Source organism: Chaetodon auriga, chromosome 19 (genome assembly GCF_051107435.1).
Source record: "Chaetodon auriga isolate fChaAug3 chromosome 19, fChaAug3.hap1, whole genome shotgun sequence".
NCBI lineage: Eukaryota > Metazoa > Chordata > Actinopteri > Chaetodontiformes > Chaetodontidae > Chaetodon > Chaetodon auriga.
Genome location: NC_135092.1, coordinates 16,258,319 through 16,270,533, shown reverse-complemented (window position 1 = coordinate 16,270,533; position 12,215 = coordinate 16,258,319). Strand labels below are relative to the sequence as shown.

Genomic DNA, 12,215 nt, shown 5'->3' with positions numbered 1-12,215 from the left:
GCTTCCTTCTCGGATCACACAGCTAAACAAAGGCGACATAAATGACTGAAAGGCTGGTCAGGGGACACACGTGGCTCGTCCTACGGGGTGTCTTGGAGGTAAGAGGTGTACGAGTGACAGGGTTTGAACTGTGTATAGACTGAGATATTACCATAGACTCCTCACCACCTGAGACTGTTTGAGCTCGTGTTCTTCTGGTCTGGGAACCCTGCTGGTGGTAGACAACAGGGGAAGACGGTCTTTAGTTCACAATATGTTAATGTTTTCATTGCTGGAGTGGAAGCAATGGGGCAGGGGAGAGTGTTTTGGCAACAGTGCAGGTCGAGTGAGGAAAAAGTGAATGCACAAAAGGGGGGAATTCTTCTCAAAGGAGGTGAGGAGTGACAGAAAGGGAGGAGATTCTTGTGATTATGGGCCATGGTGGGAAAATGTGGTGGGGGGACACCCACTGAAGCATACGAGCTGTGAGGTTGACGGGCAGCAGGAAGGAGCACAATCAATGTGGAAAGTAACTGCAGTCGTGATTGGTTGACGTGATTACACAAAACGTGGGTTAAGGAAATTTGTGGCAGAGTGCTGTCAGTAAGTTTGAAGCGAAGTAAATCAACTTGAATATTCAGACAGACAAAGAAAAAGGAAAAACAAGACAGTCTGAGCTGCAGAAGTTATCGGGCTTGTATTTCCCCGTTGGAGGGAAGCCGCGGATTCTTTTTCCTCGACTGTGAATTTAATCCCCAACCAGCGCAGCGCCTTTAATCTCAACAACCCAAGTAGAAAATGACGTTAAAGCGACGGTAATACCCGTCAGAGAAAACAGCAGTGAATGTCAATTAATGTGCTGCGTTCAGAGAAGGAGTTTCAATCTCAGACTGTGAGAAAATGATCAAATGCAGAGAAAAACAAAAATAGAAACTGTAGATTCAAGCAACGCCAAAGACGCAAGAAAGAAGACACTATCAGTGCAGCTCAGCCGGCTGTGATTTCACCAGACATGTACTGGATGTTCTGTGTTTTTTCTAAACCACATAACCTGGAAGACCGTAAGCAACCTGATTTGCACTTAACCTCACTGCCAATCCTTTAACAGGGAACCTACAGTACAAACTGATCTTGTCATTTCTAATGTCAAACCCATAAAGAAGTAAAAATACATGCTGAGATCTGCACTTAGTTATTTTGACATTTAAAGTCAACCCACAACCTCCTATTCAAGGACAAGTGTGGTGATATTCTACACTTTTATTACTGTCAACAAATCCCAAAGCCAGAAATGAATTGAATACTTCAAAGTATTGTCCATGCAGCAAAAGCCTGATACACAGGACGTTATTCCAAAGAGCCGCAGGCCTCCATTGTTAACCATTAAAACCACATCAGTGAGCCACACCGCTGCACTGGCTGACATGCTCCTTCATCGCCATGAACGCAGTCACTGTAGTTTATTTTGGCCAGTCGCACATACACCATCCAGACTACGGTGCCTGAATGTTTTGTGATGGACCAACATGTTGTTGGTTGGGGTCTATCTATGGAATTTGATGACAGTAAGAAAAATACAGAACAATGCCAGCTTTGTCTTTTAAGGTTTACTAACAGCTAATCAGAAGTGATGGCTGCTTTACCAAACAGGCAATCAGTCCACCCACATCCACTTTAATATCATTAGAGATGAATGACCCTTCTCTGTGATCGGAAACTGCTCAAACATATGGCTTCGTCTGATGGCTTCTTAATGAGCCTACTGTTTTCCAGTCCTCAGAGACTTGGCATTAAAGGGAAAGGCTGACATCAGCACCTGTACTTTTCCTCGCCTTGACGAGGCCGAGCTCACTGCTGTGACTCAGCCATGTGACAAACATCTGACTCAGATCTTGTGACAGTTCGCTGAGCTGAGTCTCCACTGATGCTATGACTCAGGATTCTCTGGGGAGCGTTTGATCTGATGCGGTGCTGTCCTTAATCTTACTTGCCAACGCTTTTTACCGGAATGGTCAGTCTGCTGGCATACGGCTGTAAAGCCAACATTTCTACAATCCATCAAACATAGCCGCGAGTGAATCACAAAGAGCAGAGAGTCGTAGTGGGAGAGGAGGGGAGGAGGTGTGGCAGTCCTACAGAGGCAAGAAGAAAAGGTAAAATCGAAGGATCATAAAGTGGGAAGGAAAGGTGAGGAGCACCTGCCGAGCGCGAACAAGTTTTAAATGCAAGGAGGAGCAAAGAAAGTGATCTGATGTGTGGTGCACCCACAGCACTGAGGCATGCCAACAGAAAGCAGGCAAATGACACAACAATGCCTGCCTGCTTAAAGGTGTTCACAGAGCAGACAAACAAAAGGGATGTTCACTATGCTCGAAGCAATGTCACAAGGAAAGGGAGGAAGTCGAAGGAGTCAGAGAAGAAAATGGAGGAAAACGTCAGGGTTGGGAAATATGTACCATAAGAGGAGGAGCCTGGGCCTGATCACTGACACCGTCGGTCATGCTGGAGGATCGGAGCCTGTTTGACAGCTGGCCCTGTTAAAACAAAGCCAGCGGGGAAAGAGGGAAACATTATCGCGAGCACTTCCTGTCACTCTAATGTCTGACACAAAAGCACAGACCAGGAAATCAGTTAGAATTCATACTTCATAACTCAGGTTTTGACTACTGAAAACTGCACTCTCACCAGAGCAGAGCTGGGCCCTGGCACCTCGCCGTTGCTATCGGGCGTGAGGGACAGCCTCAGATTTAGGTCTTCGGAGAACTCCTGGGTGACAGGTGTCGGCGGGTGTTGCGGGGTCAAGACGGAGGAGGGGCCGGGCAGAGACTGGGCCATGCTGTCGTTAGGATCCTCTTCCGTGATGAGCTCCCAGGACTACAGGAGCAACAAGGAGACGCAGCCATGAAACTTTAATCAGATTTTATCACTGTCTGCTGTACGTATGTGTGTGTTCTTCTCCCTCACATTGTCCAGGTCCCTGGGCTCCAGGTGCTCATTCTCTAGGTCTTCGCTGATGTGACGTCTGGATCGGAAAACACGGTGTGCTTCCTGATGGATCTGCCGCTGCTGATTGTCACTCTCAGTCTCTGAAATCACATCCCTGAAGGAGAAGAAGGGATTTCATGCAAAAAGTGTTCATGAGTCACAAAACTGTTTCAGCTGCAGTCTACCACTCGTCAATAAAATAAACCAGATATATGTGAAATAATGAGGTGCTGGTAGGTGGATTTTGTTACCTTTGGACTGAGCCAGGCTGTTTAGCTGTTAGCGGTTTCCCATTTCCATTCTCTATGCTAAAGTTAGCTAAATGGCTACTATGTGTAGCTTCGTATTTATTGCTCAGAAAAATACAATTATTCTGCAAACATTCTAAACATGGCAGGTCATAATGACTCATGGGAAATTAACAGTCCACTATACAGGCAAAACGTAGATTAATACAGAAAATGACCCATCACAGACACTGATTTATACCTTTTAACCACTGTAAAAATATATTTCAAACTAAAAACAAGACAGACATACATGTTAGAGGGCCGTTTCCACTGCGTAGAGCGGTTGTTGTGGTTGACATAGTACGTGCGTCCCAGGTTGTCCACCTTCTCCTCCCAGCCTGGGGGCAATGGGGGCAGCAGCTGCTGGGGCCGCTGGGAGCCTGAGTCCGCAGACTCATCCCATCCCTGAAAGAGAGAGTTCAGATTTTTTAACATACACAGTATGAGTACCTCAGTGGTAGGTCAGACCAAAGACGCTGTGGTCACAGAAACCCCAGAGAGCTGCTAACTTGTCAGACACGCATGAACATCAGCAAACCAGTTTGATTTCAGACGGGATCCAAGCAGGGAATGAATCAGAGATGCTGGAGTGCTGTGTTGTGGTTTAAAATGTTTACTTTTGTGTTGTGGTTTAAAATGTTTTAAAGCAGAACACGGCAGCATTTAAAGGTGTTTATTTTTGTCTGACAGGCTGCTCGCTGGGTGGGATATCTCCAACCACAGGATGCAAGACATCAGTATCAAAACCAGCATTGACAATTCTGAACTCTCTCTTTCAGGATCAGTCGGCAGAGAAGTAAACTGAGAAGCTTATGCAATGCTTTTCATTTTAAAGGTTAGTATACCGAGGTGAAAAAGAAATCCAGGGAGGATTTTTCACTTTGAGAACATGTAGTGAAGGGAGGTTAGAGAGTTTTTGTACTTCAGCTGCTAAATGTCACCTTATCTGTGAAGCCTTTCACTTCCTGAAAATGTATATCACCTCTCTAGCACTCCACAAGAAATCCACACTTGAACACACTTCTAAAAAAAAAAAAAAACATGAAGTAAAAGAGGAAGACGGTCTGATTTTTCTAAATAACAGGCAGTTTTGTAAATGGTTTTTCCATACGCTGACCTGGAAAAGACTTTCACCAGAGTCTGGCAGCGAGATGCTGTCTGAATTCTTAGAGAAAGGAATACAAAGAAGAGCGATTCTTTCTCCTCTCACTCGGAGGAAAACCACTCTCACATTTTCTGTTGGTCCAAAATTAGGAAACTCGCTTTCATCTCCACGCTTAGATCTGTGTTTTCTTTGTGTGGAAGGAAGGAATAAAAGTAGAATCTGGTTCAGTTTTAGGTTATTAAGAACAAGGCGGTCAAAAAGGATGCCTTTGGTAATGTTCAGTCAGCAGTTAACCAACAACGGTGGCCAAAACCTTACCTCAGCCTCCTCCCTCATCTCTCCAGCCTCCTCCTCTTGTCCTCCTTGTTTGGGCAGATAGGCCATCTTTAGGCGCAGGTAACCCTTCACCCTGGACTTGTGACTAGAAGGATAACATCAGCAAAAATGGACCCTCTTGAAAACAGCACATCAAAACCAGGTGTCCCGCACCCTCAGAGCCCCTAGCTTAGAAATGCAGGGGAGTTTCCAAACCGCCTATGAGCACCAGATGGTCTTTCACCTTCAGCGTTCAACTGACCGTCACGTGAACGTGCCGCTCTCTCGAGATATGACACCAGTTTGCAGCCAAACCAAGATCATGAGTTTAACAATGTGTCAAAGTCTATTCTACTTGCTAGTTTGGGCAAACCAGACGCGATTTATTGGTATCCAATGTTATTGTTTACTTGTAACATCGGGTAGAAACTGACCTTCTTGGCCGTAAGAGGAAGTCTTTAAACGTGTAGGGACGCTCCATGGCAGGGTCCTCCGTCTGCAAAGTAAGAGGAGGCATTTGTTGACAGGAATCAATTGCACACACAAGCAAATGCGCATGTTAGAGCATCAAAATATCAGAGCCGTGAGTTTACAACACAGCTGGAGCCCTCTGCGCAGCCATCATTATGTAATCGTGAGCTTCTCCTGTTACACATTGAACAGCAAAAAGGTTTTTTGTGATTCACAGCGATCTCCCACCTCTCTCTGACTGGGCCAAACCAGTACAGACTGGCTGCTCACCACATACTGTTCTGCAACGTACCACTGAACCTCACTGTCAGTTTCCATATCAGTTTTGCATAAAAGATAATAATTTGAGATGCAGCTGCTGCTTTTAGATATTAAGAATTGATATCAAGTTTTGTGAATAATGCATTTAAATAGCTGCTGTTAAAAAAGCATGAAGCAATATGTACCCTGTCTTAAGTGTGACTCATGCAACAAACACAGGCACATGAGCTGGCACAGGGTTTGCTTTATGGTGCATGAAACTGTATTTGGAAAAAGTTTTAATCTTCCACGAGGGAAGAATAGCTACCAGATATATTCAGGTGGGTCAGAACGGCCGACCTGATTGATGAAAGGAGTATCAAGGAGCTAGTTAATAAAGAAAAGTGATGACTAAAGTAATGTCCGGTCACTATGAATAAAACTGCAATTCCTACAACATGTAGTCATGCACAAAATGAATGAATCGACTCAAAACACACACATGACGCAGAACACATCACCCACACAAGCACTGCAGGAGCTTATTCATGCTCGGCTCAATTTGCTAAATTAAGATTCTCGGCATTAGCTGCATCAAGACCAAATATTCTCTTTTATTATTCTCCATCCCGCCCGTCCACTGACTTCCCTTCTCCACATGACTCAGCTTTTATCTGCTGCCAATTTCCTGGACCTATGGGAGCCAAACAGGACATTAATAATTAACCCCGACACCTTTTACTGATGTACTTTTAAAGGTTCACAACTTAGAACTTCAGAGAGCCGGAGCCGGTCTGACAGCAGGGCTCTCAAACGAGCTGAGGACGTGCTGCTTCAGAGGGGTTTGCGGGTCTGTTCAAGCTTACGTCAAACCTGAACTGTAAAAACTGCCGAGGTGCAAACACACTGGTTCTGCGTGTTTTTGCTGTGAAAAGCTGTTATCTCCCACCAGCCCAGATTCCAAGTGAGCGCACGTGAATGTGAGAATTTGACAAGTGAAGCTTTTTCCATTGATTCTCAGTGCAGGCCGCCCTCGGGACAGTCACCTCTGTTTACATTCTAGACAACCCGCTTTCCATGTCTAACAAGGAGTGAGCTGTTTGAGCATAACAACATGCTACTTGTGAGGCTAGCACTTTCTCACACTCCAGACAGACACACACAAACACACTCTTTCGCCTGACCTTCACAGAGGCTGATCAGGCAGAGCAAAAACTGAAGATAAGAAACAGCTGAGTATTCAAAACAGTGTCAGACTGGCCACACACACACACACACACACACACACACACACGCAAATAACTTACCGGCAAATGACTGAGAGGAACATCAACTTGTCCCAGGAAATCATCTCTGGTCTAGGAAAGAAAACAAGGTCACCTTCAGCGGCTTAATTTTAGAAGTAGCAGCTTTCTGAGTGTGTCTGGGGAACACCGAAAGTTCCAGCAGGGGAAGAGAGGGGGAGAAACCACGATGTTGAGGTTAATTACCTAACGCACCAGAAGGTCCAGAAGCATTTCGTGTTCGTTTGTCACAGACGGAGTGAAAGAGACAAAGATGTTCATTTCATGGACAGCCCCATCCAGAAATAACCTCTAGCCTTTTTTTTTTTTTTTTTGTGGACACCTGGATCTGAAAATCTAACATGGCTGCAAAACCATGAAGTGCAATTATGTTGGAGCAATTTCTTCCACATGTTACCGAAATTATTGTGCAACATTTGCTCGAGTTTGTCGAGGCTTATCTTCTCTGCCAATCAGCACAGATTTCCACACGTGTCCAGGCAAAGAGGCTCAGTCTAGGGTTTTATTTCTGGACGGGCCTTTGGTATCATTTCATAGGAGAAGAACCAGTGAACCCAGCAAGGAAAAATAACATCCACTGCCACCAGATTTGAAGCCAAGTCAGCCAGACAGAGGGAGAGAAGGACAGCGGTGACAACAGGGGAGAACCAGGGAAGGTTTGTGCTTCAGATTTACGAGGCCGGTAGATTTGCCCATCCTTAAGTCGTAATTAATGCAGACTGAGAGGAAAAGGGGGAGACTGACGGGTGACCGGGCTGCACGGCAGCAGCCCCCAGCAGTGATTACCTGTGTGAGATGGAAAAGGCCATTCTTGGAAGAAGCCTGTGTGCGGGACACAACTGATTTAGACAACAGGCATTAACTAACAATGATGTTTGTTTATAGACACTGGTTTGACAGGAAAGGCTGAGCTGAAACAATGTGTGATATTTCTGTAGGTCCTGAGTTAAGATCCACCTGTAGGCTGTGGGAGGCTTAATGGGTTGCCACGGGGTCAACGATGTAAAAATATTAACCAAGTGCTGTTAATTGAAGACTCTCTGTAAATAAAAGAGCAACCTGGCCGTCTCAAAGCTTCTTTCGAAGGCATTCATTCTTCAAGTTTTAATGTACAACCGAAGACATTTTCAGTGCTGTGGCATCTGTAAAAGCTGCTTCGTAGTGCAGCCATAAAAATTAAATATGGAGTTATGGAAACAATTTCCAATTCAGCTTTATGAGTGGGGGAACCCTGTATATCAACATGATTTGACAATGAAATTTGATGATATTTGTGGTCCCTTTTTAAACCTGAGTCAGCAAAGAACAGCTTTGAAGAAAATGTGCTTATGAAAACCGCTTCTTCAGTCCTCGGTGCTTACTTCAGTCTCATCAAATGTCGCTTTCCATTGTCCTAAATTAATGGAGCAAAAACAAGAAAAACCTGCATGATTGCTCGTTTCTTACAACTATGCTGGCCGAGCCCTGTTATTGACACTGATACGAGGTTGAGATATACAGCAATCAGGTATATCCTGATGATCAGAGGGAAAAAGTAAAAGCAGTGTTGTGGAGCGAGTGCACTGGGCTCCCGCCACAGTTAACAGACCTGGAATTCAGTGGTGAAAGGTTACAAATGAGTCACATGAAAACACTGAGTTATTAATGCACAGGCACGTAAACAGACGCTTGTGACTGCACGCGCACTCTCACACACATACACACTCACTCAGACACAGTTTAAACCATTTCATCTTGAAAAAGCTCAAACCACGGCTGTGTTAATTACAGCAGGATCTGGCTTCACTTCCCAACCCAACTAGACAATTCATTTACCGCTTTGCATGACACAAGTAATTCGAAACAGTGAATCGTGAGCTTTATCTGAACCAGGAGAGAGCAACAAAAGCAACCTGGACCACAGCGCGAGTATGACGGTGTCATGTTACACTCTCTCACATGTGTTGACGTGTAACAAACAATGTGAATTTGTGAAACGCTTCCTGAGTTCGTGCTGCATGAATTAAGTTTAGAATTACAAAGAATGCTGCAAACCAGCCAAGACTTTCAGCACTGATGAGTCGCAATGAGGGATATCAATGGTTAACCGTTAATTGGTTAATCACAGGGAATATTTTTGTCCAATTGTGCATGTCAGTTAATTTGTACACACACACACACACACACACACACACACACATACAGTGTGATGCACTCCAGTCTGAAGCTATCACCCAATCGATATGCTGCATGACTGCGACCCATATGCTGCCTGTCAGTGTGGTGGAAGGAGTCTGGGGGCTTTGATGGGAACGATATAGTGCAAAATTAACCAGTTAGATACTGGTTAAAAGGGGTTGGGCAACTAAAAGCAAAAGTAACTGAAACTAGCATCTCTAGTCCCAATGAACGTTTAATCTTCACCTTGGAAACTCATTTGCTACCATGCTTGAACCTATAAAAAAATGGTGGCACTGCTGCTTGTAAGCTATGAAATGGGCAGTGGTAATAGCAGTACCCCATGGGACACATGTACCTCTGGGACACACAGCTGTTTTTTTCTGTCCTTAACAATAACAAGCATTTTAAGTTGTGGGTATGTGTGTGCAGAGGGATATAATTGCAGAGTCATCAAAGGGTCATAGTTGAGCCTGCAGCTGCCTCTCAGGGCCAGGTTACACTCCGAGAGGGAGGGTGCCACTGACCAAGAGAAGGAGGAGGGACGAAGAGTTTAAGAGACATTAGGCAGATGGAGGATTTTGAAGCTTGAAAAAAGTTAGCAAGAAAATCACAAATGGGTCATTTCACCCAAAACGCGAACACTTACTTCTCACATACTTCTTATGCAGATAGCTCTGGATTTTACATAAAAGTTTCTGAGTTTTCTTCCACTACCCAAACAATGGAGGTGGTGTTCACAGCACTGAAAAGTGAAGAAATTCAACAACAATGTCCTGATACTCCACACAACACATTATCAACCCTTTTCACAGACATTGTTTACAGAAAGAGGTGTTGCTGTTTTTAATCTTTCAGCGCACAAATGAAATTCACTTCATTCAAACTGGACCAGAGCAATTACAGCATGCCTGGATGCAACAAGAGATGCATGATGACAATGGTTAATGCTAACTGTAGCCGTACTGAACCGCCATGCATGAAGAAGTGGTAACAGACGGAGTATATAGAGCAACCTGGAACAAGTCCAGGCTCGCACTGAAGTGTGAAGAGGTTGTCTCACCTACTCAACAGTCTCCGTGCTGACACAACTGAATTACAATGCCCTGCACCTCTGAGAGATCAGAGCCGACAGAGAAAAGCCCTTCACAACAATAGCAATATGAATCCCTCTCACACGCTACCGGACCAAAATAAAAAGAGAACCCCCCCATCCATCCACAGTCCAGTCTCAGGTAAATATAGCAAACCCAGTGGCCTGCAAGAGCTCTTTGTGAATGGCAACTGGGGGGGGGGGGTGTCGAGGCAGGGCTGTAACGAGGGCACGACACGGTGGCATAGCTGTCTGCAGATAGTCTAGCTGGCACGCACACAACACACACTCGTAGTATCCCATCATCCGGAGCTTTAAAAGGGGCACTCCAGCTCCAGGCAACCAGTCGGGGAAGACCTGTCATTGCGGTCTAAATGAGGATTTCCTTGTTGCACGAGAAACAAGATGCCCTTGGGTAACACAACACCATGTGTCTTAAAGAAGGGAAGGAGTGTAAAATGCATTCACGTACGGCCTAAGTGCTGTCAAAACTATGACTAAAAATATGATTTCAGTCATAGTAGATGCATTAGTGGAGAACAGCCCAAACCATAAATATTTTACCGCATCTTACACCATCTTGGATTTAAAACATCATTGTTAGCATACTGCAGTTATCCTTGTTAGCCTTAATGGTCAGGAAGGCAAGAATAACCAGTTAATCCAAAGTGTTACAGTCCTGATGAAACACAAGTTTTTAAATTAAGAGATGAAACACAAAAAAAAATCATGAAGTTGTTCAGTGTGTGTATCCTTGAAGTCAAACAAGCACGCTGAATGTATTTCCTTCCACATAAATTATTTGCACAGCTGTTTTTTTCTGAATATTTTAACACCTGTTAACTACTGGTAGCAGTAAATGAGCCTTTGCTGGTGCATTGCTGTGCATCGTAGCACCTTACTGTCCCCTGTCTGTCAGTGGAATAATGTGAAACAATTGGCAGGACTGCGTATCGCGCAGTACTAACAGTCAAGTACACCACAGGGCACCGTTAGATCCATTATAATTCATTGGTGTAGCACACTGGCCATGAGTCATGAAATAACTAACAGGACAGGAAAGCAGAATAAAGACTTGAGGCTATAACCTTCAAAAAGCAATCTGAACAGTAAAAATTACTTGTCAAGACTCGCATACAATCAACCCGCGACAAGAGATCATAAATAGACATTGATTTTTTTTAGATGTTACAAGCTAAAAAGGTTGGGAACCACAAATGTCCAGGTTGTATATACAACAACATCGCAACTAAAGACTGGGAAAGCTGTGGGACGCTCCAAAAACACCTGTTTGGAACATTCCACAGGTAAACAGGTTGACTGGTAACAGGTGATAGTATCATGACTGGGTGTGAAAGGGGCGTCCTCTAAAGGCTCAGTTGTTCAGGATGGAGCAAGGTTCACCACTTTGTGAACACATGATTGGATAAAGGATGTTACTACCTGGGCTTATTGTGTTCTGTTTTTACTTACGTTTTATAAAGTGTCCCAACTTTTCTGGAATCAGGGGTGTATAGAATCCCTGATAGACTCCTGGCAGCAAACCCTTCGTGAGAAACTACTGGGAGTAATGGTGATATAGTCAATGGCAGCCCCATAATTTAAATAGCGACAATAAACAGCAGTTATTTAAAGCTGCAACTTGAGTTTCAGTTTATTTTCCAGGGGTAAAGATCGTGCTGCTGCCGACACGTCGAATATTTAAAGTGATTTAAGAAGAAGCTTGTGAATGACAAATTAGGTAATATGACGCTGATTGTAGAAGAGCGACCTTTGGGCCTGTTTCGTTTCCAAAGCTTGAGCGATACACACGAGAAGGAGAACATTTCAGGATACTGATAGCTCGTTAAACTTCTTGATCAGTGTTTGGGCAATAACAACGTCTAAGTTCTCAATCACTCGCGGAGCAGCTGCGAGGATACGGATCCATACCAGCCTAGAGCCAAAGAAGACATGCCGTCTGCCCGCTCTCAAAATCAACAAGCACACTCGAAATAGACTAAAGATAGAAACAGCCAACTCTCAACGAGCACTGGCTGCAGTTAAGGGTATTACCAAACTTAAGTGTCACATTTCTGTGAAGCAGAAGGCAACAAGTGCACAGGGAGAAATTACCCATTCCTGCTCCTGTTTTCCTTTCATGACTGAACGGGCCGATGTGTGTAAAATTTCAAATGCCTGTGGTCGTGAAGTGAAAGACAGCCAGTGTGTGTGATTTAACTCAGCAACCATGTCTGTGCTTTTCACTTCCCAGAATGTCGCCACCCTCTTCCTGC

The 12,215-nt window shown here is 44.4% G+C and overlaps 1 protein-coding gene across 5 annotated transcripts in view; it reads right to left on the bottom strand.

Annotated features, from left to right (window-relative positions):
- The window catches only part of nedd4l (NEDD4 like E3 ubiquitin protein ligase), a 43,890-nt gene that overhangs the window by 16,600 nt on the left and 15,075 nt on the right, over positions 1-12,215 (bottom strand). For 2 of the 5 annotated variants that reach the window (XM_076758399.1, XM_076758396.1), the window contains 8 exons: positions 6,693-6,743; positions 5,109-5,170; positions 4,678-4,780; positions 3,505-3,659; positions 2,944-3,079; positions 2,665-2,853; positions 2,436-2,513; positions 152-211 (listed from right to left, as the gene is read on the bottom strand). In XM_076758399.1, coding sequence (XP_076614514.1) covers positions 152-211; positions 2,436-2,513; positions 2,665-2,853; positions 2,944-3,079; positions 3,505-3,659; positions 4,678-4,780; positions 5,109-5,170; positions 6,693-6,743 — 834 coding nt within the window. Of the gene's footprint in view, positions 1-151; positions 212-2,435; positions 2,514-2,664; positions 2,854-2,943; positions 3,080-3,504; positions 3,660-4,677; positions 4,781-5,108; positions 5,171-6,692; positions 6,744-7,475; positions 7,512-12,215 lie in introns of all 5 variants that reach the window. The other 3 variants (XM_076758400.1, XM_076758397.1, XM_076758398.1) reach the window with 2 other exon arrangements.